This window comes from Nerophis lumbriciformis, linkage group LG04 (genome assembly GCF_033978685.3).
Source record: "Nerophis lumbriciformis linkage group LG04, RoL_Nlum_v2.1, whole genome shotgun sequence".
NCBI lineage: Eukaryota > Metazoa > Chordata > Actinopteri > Syngnathiformes > Syngnathidae > Nerophis > Nerophis lumbriciformis.
Window position 1 is genome coordinate 41,040,689 of NC_084551.2, and position 25,252 is coordinate 41,065,940.

The 25,252-nt window shown below is 41.8% G+C and overlaps 1 protein-coding gene across 3 annotated transcripts in view; it reads right to left on the bottom strand.

Annotated features, from left to right (window-relative positions):
* Positions 1 to 25,252, bottom strand: part of ptpn3 (protein tyrosine phosphatase non-receptor type 3) — a 92,239-nt gene that overhangs the window by 26,029 nt on the left and 40,958 nt on the right. For all 3 annotated transcript variants that reach the window (XM_061955151.1, XM_061955144.1, XM_061955157.1), the window contains 4 exons: positions 23,642 to 23,732; positions 23,484 to 23,545; positions 23,264 to 23,410; positions 1,414 to 1,542 (listed from right to left, as the gene is read on the bottom strand). In XM_061955151.1, coding sequence (XP_061811135.1) covers positions 1,414 to 1,542; positions 23,264 to 23,410; positions 23,484 to 23,545; positions 23,642 to 23,732 — 429 coding nt within the window. The remainder of the gene's footprint in view (positions 1 to 1,413; positions 1,543 to 23,263; positions 23,411 to 23,483; positions 23,546 to 23,641; positions 23,733 to 25,252) is intronic.

Consider the following 25,252-nt stretch of genomic DNA (forward strand, 5'->3'; position numbering starts at 1 on the left):
TTACATATTGGTATGATTGTGTCAGTTACTACATTATATACATATACACATAAATATATATACACATAAATATATATATATATATATATATATATATATATATATATATATATATATATATATATATATATATATATATATATATATATATATAAAATGACCAAAATACAGTAAATATTGTACATATTACATATTGGTATGATTGTGTCAGTTACTACATTATATACATATACACATAAATATATATACACATAAATATATATATATATATATATATATATATATATATATATATATATATATATATATATATATATATATATATATATATATATATATATATATATATATTTATGTGTATATATATTTATGTGTATATGTATATAATGTAGTAACTGACACAATCATACCAATATGTAATATGTACAATATTTACTGTATTTTGGTCATTTTATGCACAGCCGGAACAAATTCTTCGGCGCATTTATTTTCGTTTCCATAGCAGCACACTTCTGACTTCTTGCAACAAATTTATTCCTACTCCCGGAATCAAACGCGAGTGTGTTTTCTCGGTAATAAACAAACAAGACGACTATGTTTGGACAAATGAGGATTTACAATCTTATCTTTTTGAAGATATATATATATATATATATATATATATATATATATATATATATATACACACATAAATAAATAAATGTATATATATATATATATATATATATATATATATATATATATATATATATATATATATATATATATATATATATATATATATATATATATATATATATGTGTATATGTACACATATATATATATATATATATATATATATATATATATGTGTATATGTACATATATATATATATATATATATATATATATATATATATATATATATATACAAAATGTTGATGGACGGTGACTCCCATTATCCACATCTTGCAAGCGTTTTTTTTATCAACTTTAAAAAACCTTAAAAAAAAAGGTGTGTTTTTTGTCTTTCTAATGATTGTAAATGATAGGCAAAATTCCCCAAAAAGTGCAGTTCCCCTTTAAAATCTCAAAGCAATTCAATGAGCTTAACAAATGTTAAGTAAACATTATCAGGGTGTGACATTGTACTTTCTTGGTGTCGGATGGACCCCTTGTGGACAAACACAGCTCTTAGCATTAAAGCTACAGCTACACATAACAGCCTTACCAATGGCTTACCAAAAGTACTTTTAAAAAATTCTAAATGTCAGCATCAGCGTTGTCATTTTTAGACAACATACTTCCAATATACTATTGTGGGAGCTTTGATCCTTATTTTAAATTAGTGAATAATTCTCATTATACTCAACTTTATTATAACAAGAGACAAGGCCCAAAATGCTGATTTAAACAGTCAATTTGTACAGTACCTTAATGTGCGTGAGGGTGAAGTGCCGCGTCACGTAGGCCAGGTTACATTCCTCCGAGTGACACTTCACTCGCATGTGTCCGTAATCCTTCACTTCGGGTGGATGCGGCCAGTATTGGTGGCACTTGGTCTGGAAAAAAGCAATAAGCGGAAAAAAAAAAGGTACATTAGCTGTGAGTCATCAGTCAGGATACATTTTCTTTGCTCTTGAAATCAAACTGGTGTACATTTGCAGACAAGGGAGGAGGGGGCATTCATCAGGAAGTGAAGTGATGTGAAGTGATTGCCAATGTGTGCCAGTGTGTGGGAGAGCCTCAAGAAGAGAAAATGTCAAGGCACTTGACCAAGATCAGAAAAACTATCAATTAATGGGAGCTTCGGGTTACCAAGCAACAGGCAAGGAGTGACAAAGAACGCTTCATTCAAAGATGTTGACCTTGATAATCGTGCTTCTCCATACAGTTGAAATTCCTTATCCATGCCTTTTACCATAAATAGTGATGTTTAAATGTGTAAAGGAGGGGTCCCCAAACTACGGCCGTGGGCCGGATCCTGCCCGCCAGTGTCCAAAATCAGGCCCACGTGAAGTCCCAAGTATTTAAAAAAATAAATAAATAAATAAATATATTCTTTTTTTCTGTCTTTTCTTATCCACTTTGTACCGCTTGCTACTCACGGTGTCTCCTAGCCACTCAGGCAAATCATACTGTCTAAAAATGCATTTTCTCATCGATAACGTGACATCATCGCGCGCGCGGAAAGTGCGCTATATATATCTAATATGTATATATATATATATATATATATAAAATATATATATATATATATATATATATTAAGGCTGCAGCTAACGATTATTTTTCTATCGATTAATCTATAGATTATTTTTTCGATTAATCGGTTAATCTATAGATTATTTTTTTCGATTAATCTATAGATTATTTTTCCTTTTACCGATTATTTTTTTTATTTAAAATGAAGATGAAAAAATAAATGTAGGCCAGTTTTTTCAAAAGGCATGGCTTTTATTTACAAAAAAAAAAGTATGGCCACTCAGTCAACATTGACAACAACATGACAAAATATTCTGTAACAATGTAAACATTTAACAAAATTAAAAGTAGCTTATTTGCTTTTAATGTGCAAATATAAAAGTAAACATCCAGTGCAAATCTTAATATTCTGCAATAGTATAAGCATTTCAAAAGTAAAAGTATTGCTTATTTTGCTTTAAAATGTGCAAAAATAAAGATAAACATCCAATTCAAAAAAGTGCAAAACGGACATATTCTGTAACAACAGTGTAAACATTTCAACAAAAGTAAAAGTATTGCTTATTTGCTAAAATGTGCAAAAATAAAGATAAACATCCAATACAAAAAAGTGCAAAACGAAATATTCTGTAACAACAGTGTAAACATTTCAACAAAAGTAAAACTTTTGCTTATTTTGCTTAATAACACAACAATGATAGTATGATTAAAGTGAAAGTTAATTGTTCGTTTGTACATAGTATACGTAATTGTTAATGTTGTAAAAGGTATTTGCACAACTAATTAACGTTAGCGTTAAAGAGGAGCGCGTCTTTGTAAACACTGAACAGGCACGCCAAACGCTCCTCTCAGAGCGAAACGGTGCTTTAGTTTATGAATTTACAACGCAGATACAAATGACACATTCATGTTTTTGTGTAATGATGACAACGTATACTCACGCGGACGATTGACTAGTTGATGGTGATGGCAAGAACGCTGCCGTTGTGCTGCTATGATAGGTCATTTCCGCTCGACACAGTGTGCATACAACATAATTATTAGCAGAGGTGGGTAGAGTAGCCAGAAATTGTACTCAAGTAAGAGTACTGTTACTTTAGAGATTTATTACTCAAGTAAAAGTAAGGAGTAGTCACCCAAATATTTACTTGAGTAAAAGTAAAAAGTATGTTGTGAAAAAACTACTCAAGTACTGAGTAACATACACACACATATCATATATCATATATATATATATATATATATATATATATATATATATATATATATATATATATATATGTATATATATATACACACACACACACACACACACACACACACACACACACACACACATATATATATATATATATATATATATATATATATATATATATATATATATACACATATATATACATATATATATATATATATACATACATTGATATATACAGTATATAATTTTTATTTATTTATTTTGCCGTTTTTGTTTACATGTTAAAGGTGTTTTAATAATTATACATGCATGTTTAACATATAGATTCCTTTCTTTCATGAAGACAAGAATATAAGTTGGTGTATTACCTGATTCTGATGACTTGCATTGATTGTAATCAGGAAGTAGTGCTGGTAACGTCCACGTTTTCAAATGGAGGAGAAAAAAAGTTCCTCCTTTCTGTCTAATACCACATGAAAGTGGTTGTTATTTGGCATCTTATTTGTCCACCTTCCATATTCGTTTTTATACCCTTTACAAGAAATACATTGGCGGCAAACTCCGTAGCTTGCTAGCTTGTTTGCGCTGGCTTTCGGAGACTCTTATTTTGAAATCGCAAGCGCGATGGAGCGGGACTTTTATTGTGAAGACAGGAACTGTGCAGTCAGTCTTTACGGTTGAAATAAAAAAAGGGTCTTTTTTCCTTCACACTTTTGATTGATTGATTGGAACTTTTATTAGTAGATTGCACAGTACAGTACATATTCCGTACAATTGACCACTAAATGGTAACACCCGAAGTTAGCTCGGAGCCAGTCAGGTCATGTGACCCCTGGCTCTGTTTGATTGGTCCAACGTCACCAGTGACTGCATCTGATTGGTGGAACGAAGTGAAACGTCACCAGTAAGGCAGGCACTATGAAGGTCTGTCTGACAGACCAAAACAAACAAAGCGTGCATTAACAGATCGATAAAAATTAGTAGCGAGTAGCGAGCTGAATGTAGATAAAAGTAGCGGAGTAAAAGTAGCGTTTCTTCTTAGGCCGTTTATTGAAATACTCCCACACTTTTGACGACTTTTGGCGTGCTTTTTTCCCCTCGCTCGCACCGCTCGCATCGTCTGCTTTGCGCTCCGCCATGACGGTAGTGTGACGTAAACATGCGACGCGTCGACGAACAAAAATGTCCTCGACGTATTTACATAACCGATGACGTCGACGCGTCGTTTCAGCCCTAATATATATAGATATATTAGGGGTGTGGGAAAAAATCGATTCGAATTCCAATCGCGATTCTCACGTTGTGCGATTCAGAATCGATTCTCTTTTTTTTTTAAATCACTTTTTTTTTTTTTAATTAATCAATCCAACAAAACAATACACAGCAATACCATAACAATGCAATCCAATTCCAAAACCAAACCCGACCCAGCAACACTCAGAACTGCAATAAACAGAGCAATTGAGCAGAGACACAAACACGACACAGAACACACCAAAAGTAGTGAAACAAAAATGAATATTATCAACAATATCAATATTAGTTACAATTTCAACATAGCAGTGATTAAAAATCCCTCATTGACATTATGATTAGACATTTATAAAAAAAAAAAAAAAAAAAAAAAAATGTATATATATATATATATATATATATATATATATATATATACACACATACACACAGCCCGGTCCCTGGCCAAATTGTTTTAACCCGATGCGGCCCTCGAGTCAAAAAGTTTGGGGACCCCTGGTGTAAAGGATTACAAATAAATCATAAAACATAGTATTGAGAGAGTGGCTGCTGAGCAGTGATGGTGTAGGATGTGTTTCGCAGTGGCTCCACAGGAATGTGACATTTTATATATTTTAATAGCACTTTATGTCAACTTTGGCCGTTTTTATCAAAGTACGTTGTAGTCATTTGTTTTGCACAATTTATTGTTTCCTTTCGCTTGTGAACTCTGCAATGTTTGGCCGACGGAAATCCGACGGTGAACCAGGCCGCAAGCCTCTTCGGAGCCTGACTCCCCGGAAATATCTAACGCTGATTCAACTCTGCTGCAGAACATAAGGGAGATGGACGAACTATGCACTGATATTTTTGGTAAATTTGAATCCATAGGCCCAGACTCGGTTAGAGGAGAGATTGCAGCTGCTCTAGAGCCATTCGAAAGGCAAACTTTCTCCCAATGTGAGGCCATTGCTAGCTTGGAGTTCTCTGCTAATGCTCACGCTAGCAAGCTAACCGACCTCTGTGCTAGCATTACGAAGCGAGCTACTACAGTGGATTTCCTCATGAAAAAATGCTAAGATCTGGAGGGTTGCTCGAGTTGAAATAGTGTCTGTGTAGTGGGTCTCTCTGAGGGCTGTGAAGGCCTCCGCCTGACCAGAGGTGGGTAGTAACGCGCTACATTTACTCCGTTACATCTACTTGAGTAACTTTTGGGATAAATTGTACTTCTAAGAGTAGTTTTAATGCAACATACTTTTACTTTTACTTAAGTATATTTATAGAGAAGGAACGCTACTTTTACTCCGCTACTTTTATCTACATTCAGCTCGCTACTCGCTACTAATTTTTATCGATCTGTTAATGCACGCTTTGTTTGTTTTGGTCTGTCAGACAGACCTTCAAAGTGCCTGCCTTACTGGTGACGTTTCACTTCGTTCCACCAATCAGATGCAGTCACTGGTGACGTTGGACCAATCAAACAGAGCCAGGTGGTCACATGACCTGACTTAAACAAGTTGAAAAACTTATTGGGGTGTTACCATTTAGTGGTCAATTGTACGGAATATGTACTGTACTGTGCAATCTACTAATAAAAGTTCCAATCAATCAATCAAAAGTGTGAAGGAAAAAAGATACTTGTTTTATTTCAACCGTACCGTCAAAAGCCTCAAGACTGACCGCACATGAGGACGTTCCTGTCTTCACAATAAAAGTGCCGCGCCATCGCGCCTGTGCTTTCAAAACAAGAGTCTCCGAAATCCAGCGTAAACAAGCTAGCAAGCTACGGAGTTTGACGCCAATATATTTCTTGTAAAGTGTATAAAAACGAATATGGAAGCTGGACAAATAGGATGCCAAAAACCCACCACTGTCATGTGGTATTAGACAGAAAGGAGGAACTTTTCTTCTCCTCCATTTGAAAACGTGGACGTTATCACGACTGTCTGATTACAATCAACGCAAGTCATCAGAATCAGGTAATACACCAACTTATATTCTAGTCTTCATTAAAGAAAGGAATCTATATGTTAAACATGCATGTATATTCATTAAAACACCTTTAACATGTAAACAAAAACAGCAAAATAAATACTTATAAATTATATACTGTATATATCAATGTATATGTATGTATGTATATGTATATATCCATCCCATCCATTTTCTACCGCTTATTCCCTTTGGGGTCGCGGGGGGCGCTGGAGCCTATCTCAGCTACAATCGGGCGGAAGGCGGGGTACACCCTGGACAAGTCGCCACCTCATCGCAGGGCCAACACAGATAGACAGACAACATTCACACTCACATCCACACACTAGGGTATATATATATATATATATATATATATATATATATATATATATATATATATATATATATATACACACACACACACACACAGGTAAAAGCCAGTAAATTAGAATATTTTGAAAAACTTGATTTATTTCAGTAATTGCATTCAAAAGGTGTAACTTGTACATTATATTTATTCATTGCACACAGACTGATGCATTCAAATGTTTATTTCATTTAATTTTGATGATTTGAAGTGGCAACAAATGAAAATCCAAAATTCCGTGTGTCACAAAATTAGAATATTACTTAAGGCTAATACAAAAAAGGGATTTTTAGAAATGTTGGCCAACTGAAAAGTATGAAAATGAAAAATATGAGCATGTACAATACTCAATACTTGGTTGGAGCTCCTTTTGCCTCAATTACTGCGTTAATGCGGCGTGGCATGGAGTCGATGAGTTTCTGGCACTGCTCAGGTGTTATGAGAGCCCAGGTGGCTCTGATAGTGGCCTTCAACTCTTCTGCGTTTTTGGGTCTGGCATTCTGCATCTTCCTTTTCACAATACCCCACAGATTTTCTATGGGGCTAAGGTCAGGGGAGTTGGCGGGCCAATTTAGAACAGAAATACCATGGTCCGTAAACCAGGCACGGGTAGATTTTGCGCTGTGTGCAGGCGCCAAGTCCTGTTGGAACTTGAAATCTCCATCTCCATAGAGCAGGTCAGCAGCAGGAAGCATGAAGTGCTCTAAAACTTGCTGGTAGACGGCTGCGTTGACCCTGGATCTCAGGAAACAGAGTGGACCGACACCAGCAGATGACATGGCACCCCAAACCATCACCCAACCATGCAAATTTTGCATTTCCTTTGGAAATTGAGGTCCCAGAATCTGGAGGAAGACAGGAGAGGCACAGGATCCACGTTGCCTGAAGTCTAGTGTAAAGTTTCCACCATCAGTGATGGTTTGGGGTGCCATGTCATCTGCTGGTGTCGGTCCACTCTGTTTCCTGAGATCCAGGGTCAACGCAGCCGTCTACCAGCAAGTTTTAGAGCACTTCATGCTTCCTGCTGCTGACCTGCTCTATGGAGATGGAGATTTCAAGTTCCAACAGGACTTGGCGCCTGCACACAGCGCAAAATCTACCCGTGCCTGGTTTACGGACCATGGTATTTCTGTTCTAAATTGGCCCGCCAACTCCCCTGACCTTAGCCCCATAGAAAATCTGTGGGGTATTGTGAAAAGGAAGATGCAGAATGCCAGACCCAAAAACGCAGAAGAGTTGAAGGCCACTATCAGAGCAACCTGGGCTCTCATAACACCTGAGCAGTGCCAGAAACTCATCGACTCCATGCCACGCCGCATTAACGCAGTAATTGAGGCAAAAGGAGCTCCAACCAAGTATTGAGTATTGTACATGCTCATATTTTTCATTTTCATACTTTTCAGTTGGCCAACATTTCTAAAAATCCCTTTTTTGTATTAGCCTTAAGTAATATTCTAATTTTGTGACACACGGAATTTTGGATTTTCATTTGTTGCCACTTCAAATCATCAAAATTAAATGAAATAAACATTTGAATGCATCAGTCTGTGTGCAATGAATAAATATAATGTACAAGTTACACCTTTTGAATGCAATTACTGAAATAAATCAAGTTTTTCAAAATATTCTAATTTACTGGCTTTTACCTGTATATATATATGATATGAGTGTGTATGTTACTCATCAGTTACTCAGTACTTGAGTAGTTTTTTCACAACATACTTTTTACTTTTACTCAAGTAAATATTTGGGTGACTACTCCTTACTTTTACTTGAGTAATAAATCTCTAAAGTAACAGTACTCTTACTTGAGTACAATTTCTGGCTACTCTACCCACCTCTGCGCCTGACTGAGTTTACGGCCCAGCTACAAGATGTGCTGAAATTTGACGACAACCCATGCTGGATCTGGCCCACCACACCTCGTGTGCCAGGCTAAAAGATGGCGAACCTCCATGACCACCTGTTGTTCGGGTGAACTTATTTCAAGTCCGTTACCAGAATCTGCGACTGGCTGACGAAGATTCCCCGCTCCCCTTTTATATTGGCAAGAGAAGCTCAGTTTTTTTCCCGACTTCACTCAGCTGTGGCTCGGAAAGGCAGCCTTTCCTGCGGTGAAGAAACGACTCAACTTTTGACCTGACATGAAGTTCAGTCTTCTTATCCTGGCGACGCTGCTAATCACTCTAGCCTTTTTTTGCACTTTAATATAGGATTTTTGTATCTCTTTGTTGCGAGTAAGCTGTGACTATACAGCCAATTATGCTATTTTTTATTTTGAATTATTATTTTTTTATTTTTTTCATTTCAATTGAACATTTCCCTTAGTGCAGGGGTCGGCAACCCGCGGCTCCGGAGCCGCATGCGGCTCTTTGATCACTCTGATGCGGCTCAGCAGCTAACTTGCTGAACCCCCCAATTTTCCCGTGAGACTTCCGGATTTCAGTGCCTCTCGCAGAAAACTCCCGGGTTTAATATTCACCGATTTTCACCCTTACAGCTACAATAAGGGCGTGCCATGATTGTACAACATTTGGCGCCCCCTACAATCTTTATTAACAGCGTGCCAACCCGACACTTGTTATACAATATACAACTTCTGCATTCACACGTACGTGACAGCAACGCATACTTGGTCAACAGCCACACAGGTTACACTGACGGTGACCATGTAAAACAACTTTAACACTCTTACTAATAATGCGCCACACTTTGAACCAAAACCAAACAAGAATGACAAACACATTTCGGGAGAACATCTGCACCTTAACACAACATAAACACAACAGAACAAACACCCAGAATCCCATGCAGCCCTGACTCTTCCGGGCTACATTATACACCCCTGCCATCACCAAACCCCCCCCCCCCCCTCTGTGCGTCGGTTGAGGTGGGCGGGGTTTGGTAGCGGGGGTGTATAATGTATCCCGGAAGAGTTAGGGCTGCATGGGATTCTGGGTATTTGTCCTGTTGTGTGTATGTTGTGTTAAGGTGCAGATGTTCTCCCAAAATGTGTTTGTCATTCTTGTTTGGTGTGGGTTCACAGTGTGGCGCATTATTAGTAAGAGTGTTAAAGTTTTTTTTTTATACCGCCGCCGTCAGTGTAACCTGTGTGGTTGTTGAACAAGTATGCCTTGCTGTCACCTACGTGAGCAAGCGGAACCCCTATACAACGTGTGGCTGATCAGGCACCCTGGTTGTATTGTAGTGGGTGCTATATGCTGTACCACCACGGCACGCATGACGCTGACAAGCACCATTCATTTAAAACCCGCGTGCCGCCCCAGCTATCAAATTCCATATAAAGGTCTGGGCAGCGTGTCTGAGACCCCTGGTGCACAAAGCACAAAAAAAAATTGTATGCAGTGTTATTTCATTTAAAATTTCCAAAAAATTTTGCGGCTCCCATTATTTTCTATAATTTGTGAAACTGGTCAAAATGGCTCTTTGACTGGTAAAGGTTGCCGACCCCTGCCTTAGTGCATTTTATTTGTTGACGAGATGTCACATTTTCGGCACATAACGTGGAGTTTATTTCTTTACAGTTACTTGGAGCAGAAGAGGCGTGAAGGTTTGTTTTTATAAAGGGGGATGATGCGCGCACCCATTTTTGAGGGATGCTTCTGCAAGAGTTTTGGGGTTGGGGGCATGGGGGTAACTTGTATGTTTTTCTTTTCTTTGCATCAGTCAAACTTATTATTTGTTTTAGTTCTGCCACAGATTTGCATTTTTGTGTACTGTATACTGTATTTGATACTTGCATTTTGCTATGACCCAACCTAATAAATGATAAATGGGTTGTACTTGTATAGCGCTTTTCTACCTTCAAGGTACTCAAAGCGCTTTGACACTACTTCCACATTTACCCATTCACACACACATTCACACACTGATGGAGGGAGCTGCCATGCAAGGCGCTAACCAGCACCCATCAGGAGCAAGGGTGAAGTGTCTTGCTCAGGACACAACGGACATGACGAGGTTGGTACTAGGTGGGGATTGAACCAGGGACCCTTGGGTTGCGCACGGCCACTCTGCCACTGCGCCACGCCGTCCCATCTAAGAGGACATCCGGTGGGTGTGGTATTCGGTTTACTCGTTTTAACTGTAAAGGGCTTAACAACCCTATAAAACGAACTACCGGTAAGTAAGATACGACACCATATTCGTCATTTGGGCGCCCTTGTCGTCTTTCTGCAGGAGACTTATATTAAACCTGCTGAACACGTGAAATTGAGGAGAGGATGATTTTTCATAAATTTTCGGGTAAATCGAGGGGTGCTGCTATTCTGCTACATAAATATGTTCCTTTTGTACACTCACAGTATTTCTGATCCCAATGGAAGGTTTATAGTCGTTACTGATCAGATTTCCAACATTCCTGTAGCCCTCGTAAATGTTTATGGGGTGGACTTTAACTGTTGGCTTGATCCCCAGCTTGACCGTTCATCACCCAAAACTTGTCCACCATCAAAGTCTGCCAAGATAATCCAGTCTTTTAGGGAAGCATATATACGATCTCAGATGTCTGGTGCTTTTTGAATTCCTCTAAAAGGCAATATTCATTCTTTTCTCATTTCCATAAGACTTTTACCCATATTGATTACTTTTTAGTTGACAACAAATTACTTTCATCTATACGTATATGCAAATAAGACGCAACTGTCATCTCTGATCATGCTACAATTTCAATGGATGTACTGTTTAAAAACGACATATGCGCCGTGGCGTTTTAACACACGATTACTTTTAAATGAGGACTTTGTGTATTTCTTTGTACTCTTGAACAAGACCCCCGGGGTGTCGGCCTCTGTACTCTGAAGGGTGCAGAAGGCATACTTTAGGGGGGAGATAATCTCCTATACAAATTATGATTAAAAACTCAAAAAGAATAAATTGACTCGGTTGACACAACGCATATCCTCGCCAGACAACTTGTACTCTATCTTCCCAAATCCAGACATTTATAATGAAAGCCTCTCTCTACATAGCTTGATGTTCTTACGACCAACCATGCTCCTGAACAAATGCCCCGTAAAAGATCAGTTATTTGAACATGGCAATAAAGCTAGCAAACGACTAGCCCATCAACTACTTCAAATATCAGCATCTCAATATATTTCGCAGATTCAAACGGATTCAGGTATAACCACTGATGATATTGATATTAATAATGTATTCAAGAATTTATATGCGTCCCGTCCCTCATCTGCTCAATGTTTTACTCCTGAATAACTTTTTTGTCAATCTAGTCATCCCCTCAGTTGATCAGTGTGCTGCGGTAGAATTAGAGAGACCTGTTACTGTTGAGGAATTGAATGTTGCAGCATCATCATTACAAAATGGTAAATCCCCGGGGCCAGATGCATATCCTCCCCAAATGTTTAAAAAAATGTTGGCATAAACTAGCCCCAATATTATTGGACATATGTAATGAATTGTTTAAATCCGACCGCCTTCCGCAAACACTGAACCAAGCTTCAATTTTTCTCCTCTTGAAAAAACCCAAAGATCCTTCATCATGCACCTCGTATCGTTCTATTAGCATTTTGAATGTGGACTTTAAACTGTTATCCAAATTGCTGGCTTTACATCTGGACAGTATTCTTCCTTCTGTTGCTAATGCGGATTAAACCGGGTTCATTCGGAGTAAGCACTCCTTTTCGAATAATCAATGTGTTTTCAACCAAGGTCCGACTGGCTAAGATGTATGACGTAATATCGGTAATATGTGATTGGTGTGAACAGTCTCCAGCTAACCTAATACATACAGTATGTTTTGGCTCAGGGCATTCCTGCGCAGTTATTGGACTGAAAATGTATTTACTTTGTTTTCGGTAATTGGTGAAAACATTGAACCGAATCCTCTAAGCGGACTATTCTGGGTAGCCCCTCCGTCATCTTCTCTCAGCAAAAATAATTTAACAACATTTACTATTTTGTTGGCTAGATGACTCATTGTGCTAAATTGGAAGAATGCAGCGCCTCCCTGCCACATCTGGTGGAATAGAGATATTCTTTACTTCCTTAATTTCGATTAGACTGACATTGAATGGTTGTTTGGTGAAATTTCAAGAGGTATGGGGTGCTTTCCTAAAATATGTAAAAGAGGCTGATCCCTGATTGAAAAGTAATTGAAATGTAGAAAGTTGATGAGCCTTTTGTTTACTTGTGTGTATTGCTACACCGAGTTGAGGTCATTCAGAAGTGCAGTTGTCTGTGTTTTCATGTCAATATTAGCCTGTACTTATTTGACTGAAGAATATATATATATATATACAGTATATATATATATACATATACATACACACACATGTATATATATATATATATATATATATATATATAAATACTGTGTATATATATATATATATATATATATACATATATATATATACATATATATATGCATACATAAAAAAATAAAAAAAATAAAAAATAAAAAGATGGCGGCGCCCTGACGGGCTGCGGCTTGCAGACGCTTACGGTGGTAATTGAACATACGACCGCCAGACAATTCTGGATGTGGATAGATCGGGCCGTTTTGGACTGAAAGATGCGTGTACGTTGGACCTTCTCGCTAGCATGGGAATTCTACGCCGGCTACATCCAGCGGCCTTTGAAGCAGCGGAGCCTAGTACTAGCGGGGACCGTCAACGGAAGAGACGTAAGCGGTGTGATCGGAAGCAGAAGCGGGGCTAACAACAAAGCTGAAGGCTAATCCTCACAGAACGCTGCTTCCTTCCGTCCTGCTTTCAAATGTCCGCTTCCTGGAGAACAAACTGGACTACCTGAAGCTGGATTTAAATGCAAGACGCGAGATGAGACTGTTGCGCCATATTTCTAACAGAAACGTGGTTGAAATCATCCGTTCCGGACGAGGCAGTTAGCATTGAGGGGCTAACTATGTTTCGGTCGGACAAGAGCAGCACTCTCACCGGTAAATCCGGAGGCGGTGGTGTTTGTATGTACGTCAACAACAACTGGTGCAATAATGGTAAGATAGTATCACGTCACTGCTCTCCTGATGTAGAACTATTAACTATAAAATGCAGGCCATTTTATTTACCCAGGGAATTCAGTGCTATGATCTTCACAGCAGTGTACATTCCTCCCAGTGCTAACACCAAAGAAGCTTTGAATACTTTGTACTGCTCCATCAATGAACTGCAATCTACACATCCAGAGGGAGTTTTCATCGTGGCAGGGGATTTTAATAAAGCTAAAATGAAAACTATGTTCCCTCATTTCCATCAATATGTGAATTTTGCAACCAGGGGTGGAAGCAAATTGGACTTGGTGTATAGTAATATTAAACATAGTGTATAGTATAGTAATATTAAACATGCATATAAAGCTGGTGAAGGTGGTGTTCTGCTGACCTCGACTGCGGAAGTTGTGGATCGGTGGAGGGAATACTTCGAGGACCTCCTCAATCCCACCAACACGTCTTCCTATGAGGAAGCAGTGCCTGGGGGATCTGTGGTGGGCTCTCCTATTTCTGGGGCTGAGGTTGCTGAGGTAGTTAAAAAGCTCCTCGGTGGCAAGGCCCCGGGGGTGGATGAGATCCGCCCGGAGTTCCTTGAGGCTCTGGATGCTGTGGGCCTGTCTTGGTTGACAAGACTCTGCAGCATCGCGTGGACATCGGGGGCAGTACCTCTGGATTGGCGGATCGGGGTGGTGGTTCCTCTCTTTAAAAAGGGGAACCGGAGGGTGTGTTCTAACTATCGTGGGATCACACTCCTCAGCCTTCCCGGTAAGGTCTATTCAGGTGTACTGGAGAGGAGGCTACGTCGGATAGTCGAACCTCGGATTCAGGAGGAACAGTGTGGTTTTCGTCCTGGTCGTGGAACTGTGGACCAGCTCTATTCTCTCGGCAGGGTCCTAGAGGGTGCATGGGAGTTTGCCCAACCAGTCTACATGTGCTTTGTGGACTTGGAGAAGGCATTCGACCGTGTCCCTCGAGAAGTCCTGTGGGGAGTGCTCAGAGAGTATGGGGTTTCGGAATGTCTGATTGTGGCGGTCCGCTCCCTGTATGATCAGTGTCAGAGCTTGGTTCGCATTGCCGGCAGTAAGTCGGACACCTTTCCGGTGAGGGTTGGACTCCGCCAAGGCTGCCCTTTGTCACCGATTCTGTTCATAACTTTTATGGACAGAATTTCTAGGCGCAGTCAAGGCGTTGAGGGGATCCGGTTTGGTGGCTGCAGGATTAGGTCTCTGCTTCTTGCAGATGATGTGGTCCTGATGGCTTCATCTGGCCAGGATCTTCAGCTCTCACTGGATCGGTTCGCAGCTGAGTGTGAAGCGACTGGGATGAGAATCAGCACCTCCAAGTCCGAGTCCATGGTTCTCGCCCGGAAAAGGGTGGAGTGCCATCTTCGGGTTGGGGAGGAGATCTTGCCCCAAGTGGAGGAGTTCAAGTACCTCGGAGTCTTGTTCACGAGTGAGGGAAGAGTGGATCGTGAGATCGACAGGCGGATCGGTGCGGCGTCTTCAGTAATGCGGCCGCTGTATCGATCCGTTGTGGTGAAGAAGGAGCTGAGCCGGAAGGCAAAGCTCTCAATTTACCGGTCGATCTACGTTCCCATCCTCACCTATGGTCATGAGCTTTGGGTTATGACCGAAAGGACAAGATCACGGGTACAAGCGGCTGAAAATGAGTTTCCTCCGCCGGGTGGCGGGGCTCTCCTTTAGAGATAGGGTGAGAAGCTCTGTCATCCGGGGGGAGCTCAAAGTAAAGCCGCTGCTCCTCCACATCGAGAGGAGCCAGATGGGGTGGTTCGGGCATCTGGTCAGGATGCCACCCGAGCGCCTCACTAGGGAGGTGTTTAGGGCACGTCCGACCGGTAGGAGGCCACGGGGAAGACCCAGGACACGTTGGGAAGACTATGTCTCCCGGCTGGCCTGGGAACGCCTCGGGATCCCCCGGGAGGAGCTGGACAAAGTGGCTGGGGAGAGGGAAGTCTGGGCTTCCCTGCTTAGGCTGCTTCCCCCGCGACCCGACCTCGGATAAGCGGAAGAAGATGGATGGATGGATGGATAAAGCTGCACCACGCCCCCACCTCGGCTCCTCAGACCATCTATATGTGATGCTAATTCCTGCATACAAGCCCCTGCTGATCAGGAAGCAAGCTACAGTGAAGCAGGTGAGGACCTGGCCAGAGGGAGCAATGTCAGCATTACAAGACTGCTTCGAAACCACAGACTGGGACATGTTCAAAGCAGCCGCCACCGAAAATCACCACATATGTGTGGAGGAGTATGCAGAGTCTGTGTCCGCATACATTCAGAAGTGCATGGAGGATGTCAGTGTGATCAAGAACATCCCCACACGGGCCAACGAAAAACCCTGGATGAACAGTGAGGTACGTGCAATGCTGAAGGCTCGGAACAAGGCTTTTAAGTCTGGCGACATGGTGGCATTAAAAACAGCCAGAGCTCAGAATCAGAATCAGAATCAGAATCAGCTTTATTGTCATTACGCAAGGTAACGAGATTGAGGCCATTCCATACAGTGCGATGTGTGCATGCTAGAAAAACAATGTGCAAATATATAAAAATGTAAAAAATGTAGAAGTGCAATGAATATGGTGTGAAATGAATATATACATGAAAAAACAAAACAAAAACAGGGTGGTTGGTGGAATGGGTTATTGCACCGAAGAGAAGGCAGTTATGAGGGACAATGGGGCAGTCCGTTCAGGATGGTTATGGCCCTGGGGAAGAAGCTGTTCTTTAGCCTGTTTGTTTTGGTTTTAATGCACCTGTAGCGCTTCCCAGAGGGCAGCAGGTGGAACAGGTCAGAGCCAGGGTGGGTGCTGTCCTTGATGATGGCACTGGCTCTGTTGAGGCAGCGGGAGGTGTAGATGTCCGTCAGAGAGGGGAGAGGGCGGCCGATGATCTTCTGAGCCGTCTTGACCACTCTTTGCAGCCTCTCCCTGTCTGCTGCCGTACCATACCGTAATACAGTAGGTCAGCAGGCTCTCGATGGACGAGCGGTAGAAGGTCAGCAGCAGGTCAGGCTTCAGGTTGTACTTCCCGAGGACTCTAAGGAAGTGTAGCCGCTGCTGAGCCTTCTTGATGATTGATGTGGTGTTGACTGTCCAGGAGAAGTCATTAGAGATGTGGACTCCAAGGTACCTGAAGGTGTGGACCCTCTCTACACGCTCGCCGTTGATGTAGAGGGGGGCACGGTCGGTGCTGCTCCTCCTGAAGTCGACGATGATCTCTCTGGTCTTGCTGGTGTTGAGAGCGAGGTTGTTCTCCGAAGACCAGGCCGTCAGCTTCAGTCTGTAGGCAGCCTCGTCACCCCTGGAGATGAGCCCGACCACTGTGGTATCGTCGGCGAACTTGACGGTAAGGTTGTCACTGTGGGCCGGACTGCAGTCATGGGTGTAAAGGCAGTAGAGGAGGGGGCTCAGCACACAGCCCTGTGGGGAGCCGATGCTCAGCGTGCGGGAGGATGAGAGGTGCGGGCCAAGTCTCACATTCTGGGGTCGGTCCGTTAGGAAGTCCATTATCCAGGCGTTTGTGAGAGGGGGGAGGCCAAGAGTGTCCAGTTTATTGCAGAGTCTGTCCGGGATTATTGTATTGAAGGCAGAGCTATAGTCCACAGAGAGCATCCGGACGTAGCTCTGCTGCTGCTCCAGGTGGTTCAGAGCAGAGTGGAGAGCAACAGCGATGGCGTCCTCTGTGGACCTGTTCGCCCGGTATGCGAACTGGTGGGGGTCGAAGTCTGGAGGGATATGGTCCTTGATGTGCTGGAGAACAAGTCGCTCGAGCACTTCATGATTACCGGAGTGAGGGCCACTGGTCGGTAATCATTCAGGCTGGTGATGGGAGACTTCTTCGGCACTGGGATTATTGTAGATGACTTCAGGCAGGATGGGATGACTGCCTGAGCCAGGGAGAGGTTGAAGATCCTGGTGAGGGGGGGAGCGAGCTGGTGGGCGCACGTCCTGAGCACCTTTCCAGGTACTCCGTCTGAACCGTGCCATAAAGGTTGCAAAGCGTGCTCACAGTCAGAAAGTGCAGGACTTCTTCGAGAACCCCACAAACACTAGACGAATGTGGCAGGGCATACAGGTCATCACGGACTATAAAGCTGCCCCCTGTCCCTGTGACAACAGTATCAGCTTCCTAGATGACCTTAACAACTACTTGGAAGGTTTGAGGCACTTAACACCACTCCAGCGAGAACATCCATCCCTCGCCCTGATGAGCAGCCGCTCAACCTGGATATAGCGGATGTCCGGAAAACCCTGAGGAGAGTGAACCCCCGGAAAGCACCGGGACCTGATGACATTCCGGGCAAGGTGCTTAAGGGATGTGCAGACCAGCTGGCTGGGGTTCTCACAGACATCTTCAACATCTCGCTGACCCAGGCTGTGGTACCATCATGCTTTAAGACGGCCAAAATCATTCCAGTGCAAAAAAACCCCACAATCTCCTCCCTCAATGATTACCGCCCCGTTGCACTCACCCCCATCGTAATGAAGTGCTTCGAGAGGCTGGTAAAGGAATATATTGTCTCCAGACTTCCCCCCACATTCGACCCATACCAGTTTGCTAATCGCCCTAACCGCTCCACAAAGGACGCAATCTCCTCTGCACTCCACCTGAGCTTAGAACATCTGGAAGGAAAGGACACACACGTGCGGATGTTGTTTCTGGACTTCAGCTCAGCATTCAACACCATCATCCTGCAGCACTTGGTGAGCAAACTGGCCCCCTTTGGATTCAATACCCCCCTATGTAACTGGCTGCTTGACTTCCTCACAGACAGACCCCAGTCTGTGAGAGTGGGCAACAACACCTCCAGTGCCATCTCCCTGAGCACCGGCTCCCCCCAGGGCTGCGTCCTGAGTCCGCTGCTGTTCACGTTGAAGACTCATGACTGCTGCGCTCGGTCCACTACCAACCACATTGTGAAGTATGCGGACGACACGACAGTAGTGGGCCTCATCCGTGACAACAACGACATGGACTACAGGGAAGAGGTGAAACATCTGGTTGAATGGTGCAGAACCAACAACCTGGTCCTGAATGTCGACAAGACCAAGGAGATCATGGTTGACTTCAGGAAGCACCAGTCCAGCCACGCTTCACTCTTCATCGACGGCTCAGCGGTGGAGATAGTAAGCAGCACCAAGTTCCTGGGGGTGCAGATAACTGACAATATAACCTGGTCCCTACACACCGGAGCTCTTGTAAAAAGAGCTCAGCAGCGCATGCACTTTTTGCGTCGGATGAAAAGAGCACAGCTCCCTCCCCCCATTCTACAGAGGCACTATAGAGAGCCTACTGACCAACAGCATCTCTGTCTGGACTGGAGCCTGCAGTGCCTCAGACTGGAAGTCTCTCCAGAGAGTGGTGAGGACGGCGGAAAAGATCATCAGGACTCCTCTTCCTCCTATCCAGGAGATCGCAAAAAGCCGCTGCCTGACCAGGGCTCAGAAAATCTGCAAATACTTCTCCCACCCCCACCAAGGACTGTTTTCACTGCTGGACTCTCGAAAGAGGTTCCGCAGCCTCCGAAGCAGAACCTCCAGGTTCTGTAACAGCTTCTTCCCTCAGGCCGTAAGACTCTTGAACGCATCATAATTAAATTATCCCCTCAACTCCCCCCAAAATGGATTGACTCGCTGGAATAAAAAAGACAATATAACATACATCCATAAAGGTGGACTCATGTGGAAAAGTGCAATATATTTATCTGTACAGTAACCTATTTATTTATTTATATATGCACCTTATTGCTTTTTTATCCTGCATTACCATGAGCTTATGTAACAAAATGTTGTTCTTATCTGTACTGTAAAGTTCAAATTTGAATGACAGTAAAAAGGAAGTCTCAGTCGAAGTCTTTTGTTGATCCTCCCATTGCCGTGAACTTAACAGCTTTGCTCTGTGGAGGAACATTAGCCGCTACTGCTATTCACACCTACCGGTATTCTCTTCAGTAAGGTAAGCTAACGGAACATGCGCATGAATCATTTCGCAGACATTCCTGGCTCTTGCATTGTTTTTTAAAGATAAACTGTCAACCGGTTGCTAGTCCATGTTTCTACAGTCGATTAACCTAAAGAAACATAACTGATTTTATTGATTGTAGTGGCTGCTACCGATGCTGCCGCATTGCTCGCTTGTCGCTCGCTTGCATCAGTTTATCGCTCACAACCCTAGTGTCAGCAAGAGTCATTGGCAACAAAAGGCATTAATCGGCAATAGCCATCATGTACTTGCCAATCGATTGACACATCCCTAAATAATACACACACTAATAAATACAACATGTGTAAGTAAGTATTATTAATAAATAGTGGTACCTTAGCTTACAAGTATGCCAACTTATATTATGAATGAACCGTGTAAAAACATTCGGTCCTACTCGCCATGCAACAGTCCATAGCCAGAGATGGAAACAACCCTGCCATCCAAGCACGAGAAATAAAGAAAGCGAGTGCAAAGGAGAGAGCCGAAAAGAAACAACCGATCAAAAACATGGGGGTGTCGCTGACCCGGCGCGACACCCTAAGGACACTACATTGAAGCAGAAGCCATCCAGAATGAAAATAAGGAGACCCTACCGATAGTCTGCTTGACGTGTTTCTGTTCGTTTTGTCTCCTAACTCTACAAACTGGACTACTACGCGTTACCCTTACTCACTGGGTCTTATGCACTGACATGCAAATCACTTGCTGTCAACTCTGACCTCCGGTCTGTCACTCAAAGACGCTGGTGTGCGACATAAACAAAAATAACAATTCCTGTTGTTAAACAGAGAAGCAGCTTGAAGGAGACATTGCATACTGTAAGTCTGCTCTCCAATGTAAATTAAACATTACTGTATAAAACTACTGTAGTTGTTTGTAGTACATTCTATCGTATTGGTTTTCAAACAACATTTATTGTTCATAAGTTAGTTTTTCTTTTTGAAAGGCATGTTACATGTTAAAGTGTTGATGTTTTGGGGGGACCAAGGACCAATTAAATTGATTTCAGTTCATATCAATGGCCAACGTTGATTTGAGATACAAGTGTTTTGAGTTGTAAGCTCGGTCATGGAACCGATTTAGCTCGTAAGTTGAGATACCATTGTAACACACATATTTCTAAAACTACCACTAATATTAATAATAATTAATAAATCGTATTTTTTGGCCTTTATCCTTCTGATTCACTGTCAGTCTGTGTGACATAAAAATAAGTTATAGAGCATTAATATTATCATTCTTTTTATTGTTGTGTGAATGTGACATCAGTCACTATTAAGTAATAATCTCCTATGCCTCCTATGTTGTGCCAGTGGTAAATCACAGCAGAATTGTTATAATTGAAAAGCACACCAATTATACCTTGTTTTAATCTAGTTGCTGCTGCTTTGTTTCTTATGTTTACTTGCTGTATTGTCCTTCTTGAACAAATGTTGATGTTGCATGCACTATTAAGGGTCCACAAAAGGCTGCATTCAGAAAAATAGAAGGATGCGGCATACTACTACAGTACATTTTGTGCACTGAAGACGCTAAAGCAGGGGTGTCCAAACTACCATGTGCCCGCCAGCGTACTAAATATTATTTTCTTCAGGCTATTGTGACCAATGTCATCCAATGACCATGTGTGTAACATTGCTGCTGAATAAGCATATAATCTATTTACATGTAGCATCCAAACAAACGTTGCCGCCCATGCTACAAACAAATAAAAAACAACACAAAGTTTACATAAATGTTCCACACAATCTCATCTGTCCTCTGTGGACATTATAAAAACATCTAAGCACCAAACCCACTTTAAAATTACAACCTCTACAAGACACAAACACTTTCTCTCTAAACTTTCTCTCCACATGTCCCTCGTGTTTATTGCATATTTGCATGTTTCTGATTGATTACAAAACCTTAAGGAAGTCGCCACGAAAGTAAACAAGGTAGGAGTCAAACTTTCACATACTCTTATTATTTAATGTTTTATAGTTTATGTGTGGAGTTTGCATGTCCTCCCCGTGACTGCATGGGTTCCCTCCGGGTACTCCGGCTTCCTCCCACCTCCAAAGACATGCACCTGGGGATAGGTTGATTGGCAACACTAAATTGGCCCTTGTGTGTGAATGTGAGTGTGAATGTTGTCTGTCTGTGTTGGCCCTGCGATTAGGTGGCGACTTGTCCGGGATGTACCCCGCCCTCCGCCCGATTGTAGCTGAGATAGGCTCCAGCGTCCCCCCCCGCGACCCCGAAGGGAATAAGCGGTAGAAAATGGATGGATGGATGAATGGATAGTTTATACTTCATATTGTAGTGTTATCACAGTCTGGTGGAGGGGCGTATTCATAACAGTTACAAGTTATGTGTTGTTATTCAGTCGGTCAGCTACAGCTTGCTTTGATTAATGAAGTGTCTCTGATCATATCCTGATAATATTGTAAATCCATCCATCCATCCATTTTCTATCACTTGTCCCTTTCAGGGTGGCAAGGGTGCTGGAGCCTATCCCAGTTGCACTCGGGCAGAAGGCGGGGTACACCCTGGACAAGTCGCCATCCTACATCTTTTATTTATGTGCAAATGATCCTCACTCGCTTTGCTGATCATCAAGAAAATGTGTCGTGATCATGTGTGTGCATGCGGACGCACATGTACAACAGCGTATTGGCCATTTCCCCTGAAAATTGGGCTTTATCGCAGGTTCTACTGTATTTTTACATGTTTTGCAAAATTCCCTATCAAATATGCAAACTTAAATCATTGGGATTGCAGATCACCTGAGAAAACAGCTGTGTAAACATACACTCATAGTTCAGCACACTGATTTGGAATAAATAATAAAGAAACAGTTTCACGATAAAACAATAACTATAAGTTATTGTAACTTTTTTTTTATACAGATCTGATGGTAGTGTAGTGATTTAGCTTTTTACAGTAATTAAGAGGGGATAGGACAAACTTTCACATAACACTACATTTGTATATTTATAGATAGACAGATAGATAGATAGACAGATAGATAGATAGACAGATAGATAGATAGCCTGGACATTGACCATTTTTTGTAGCCAAATGAAGCACCCGAGTCAAAAAGTTTGGAAACCCCTGCGCTAAAGGCAATCTAATGGAGATCAATAAAAGCTGAGCTGCCTAAACAAACATCTTAGCCTTGTGTTATAGGTATCCTTTCCAATTAATTATTTAATTTTTTACAAATATGCCAAGTGCCTGTAAAAACCAGCTGTAGGCTGAAAATGGCCCAAAGGCCCCAGTTTTGACACCTTTGTTGTACAGAAAGAGTTGGAAGTATGCATACCCGCCCTTTCTCTGTCAGAGTTGTAAGCATGACGATGGTGTGCGACTGTTGCTCCCAAACAGTCTGCCAAAAGTCACTGCAGGTATGTGGCAATGGACCCTGAGCTGCAATGTAACGCAAACACACACCAGACACCGGAGGCACCAACTAAGAAACAAACAAACACACACACAGATTTTTTATTCAGTGTACGTGCAAAATGGGCTACTCTAATGCGCACCGTGATGTGGCTGGCGTTAATGTAGTCCTCTCGGCCCTGGAGAGTGACTCTGGTGGCGTCATCTGCAAGCAGAGTGAGACATCAGTTCTACATCAGCCAGCTGTGGTTCAAGGGTGAATTGAGAGGTACAGATAAAGTGTGAAAGAGGAAGCACTCACAGGGTAAAATGTCCCTATAGCGATTCTTCTCAACATTCTCTGGAAGATGAGCGCAGTTGAGGGATAAGCCGTGCTTTCTCCTGTATAGATTCTGAGAATGACGAGATCACATCAACAAACATCAACTCATGACCCTAAACAAATAAAACAAATTAACCAATACAGCGGAAATTCTGGAGTCATTGAGCTTAAAAGTGATATACTTTGGAGTTTGACCTTATCTCTGGAGAAATATGCCTCAAAAGTCAAACAAACCTTTAAGTTCTAACTGCTACCAGGCATTGTAACAACACATTTGTGTTTTCTGCAATGTGTGACAATAACTAGAGAATTAGAAATAGATATGGAAAATGAGTATTCCAATTAAAAAACTAAGCATATTTTACTTTATTATACTCTCTCTACACCAGAGGTCTTCAAAAGGGGGTCTGCTACCCTTAAGGCAGTGGTTCTCAAACTTTTTTTGTCATCCCCCACTTTGGACAAGGAGGAGTTTTCAAGCCCCACCTGCCCCCATCGCCCCAACAGAGCGCTAATGCCAAGCTTTAACATTTTCAAATTTATTGAATATCAAGTTGTATACATTCAAACTCAATAACATAAAATAACATCAAGTTCAATAATAAATAAAATAAAAGTGCCACTTTGCAATCTCTGCAAAAAAAAAAGGAGAAGCTATGCATTTGGCAAGACAGGGCAAGTGACAGCACTTTGCCCCAGGAGAGCCACCTTGCTTCACTGTGAAACAGCACGGCTGTATGATCAGCTCCCATTTCCTCACACAGTGCAAAGAACAGTCGCACTTTCAGTGGTCGTGTTTTGATCAAATTTACCGCGCTCACAACATCTGTTAAAACCTCATTGAGTTCGGGGCTGAGCTGCCTTGACGCGAGTGCTTCCCGGTGAATGACACAGTGTGTGCCCGTCAGATTTTTGTTTCTCTGCAGGCGCTGGCTCTGGCTTGACGACCTTTGAGGTGCGAGTCACAAATGTATATATTTGTGTAATTGTGGTCCACACATTAGCCTGCTACCCATCCGCGCGAAAGTTTGTTCCGCTTAGCCCCGCCCCCATTAGTTACTGTTGCTATGTCTGTCAAACTTTCGCTCCTACCGAGAAATTTAAAGCCTACAGTAAAAATAAGTACCGGTAATTTCCATTTATTTATATAGCGGATTTCATAGACAGAATCACAAAGTGATTTACAGTGTGTATAGAAAATGAAAGCATAATAAAAAAGAAAATCTAAGAATATAATAATAAAAAAAAAAATTTAAAGTGAAATTTCCTCCCGTTCCTCGCGCCCCACCTGTCATGTCTCTATTCCCCACCAGTGGGGCGCGCCCCACACTTTGAGAAACGCTGCCTTAAGGGGTCCGAAGTTTTTGGTTAATTACCTTTTTTTAAATATATATGTATTTATTATATTATATTTGTCTTTAAATATACATTAACATTGGTTTATACTGTATATGGCATTGACATGGCCGCCCTACTCACTGTACCTTGCAGGTTTTTAATAAAAACATTAATAAATAATTAAACTGCTTTATTATGGTCCCACTATTGACCAGTAGTCATATCCACTTGGCATCTGTTGCACCGGTTATT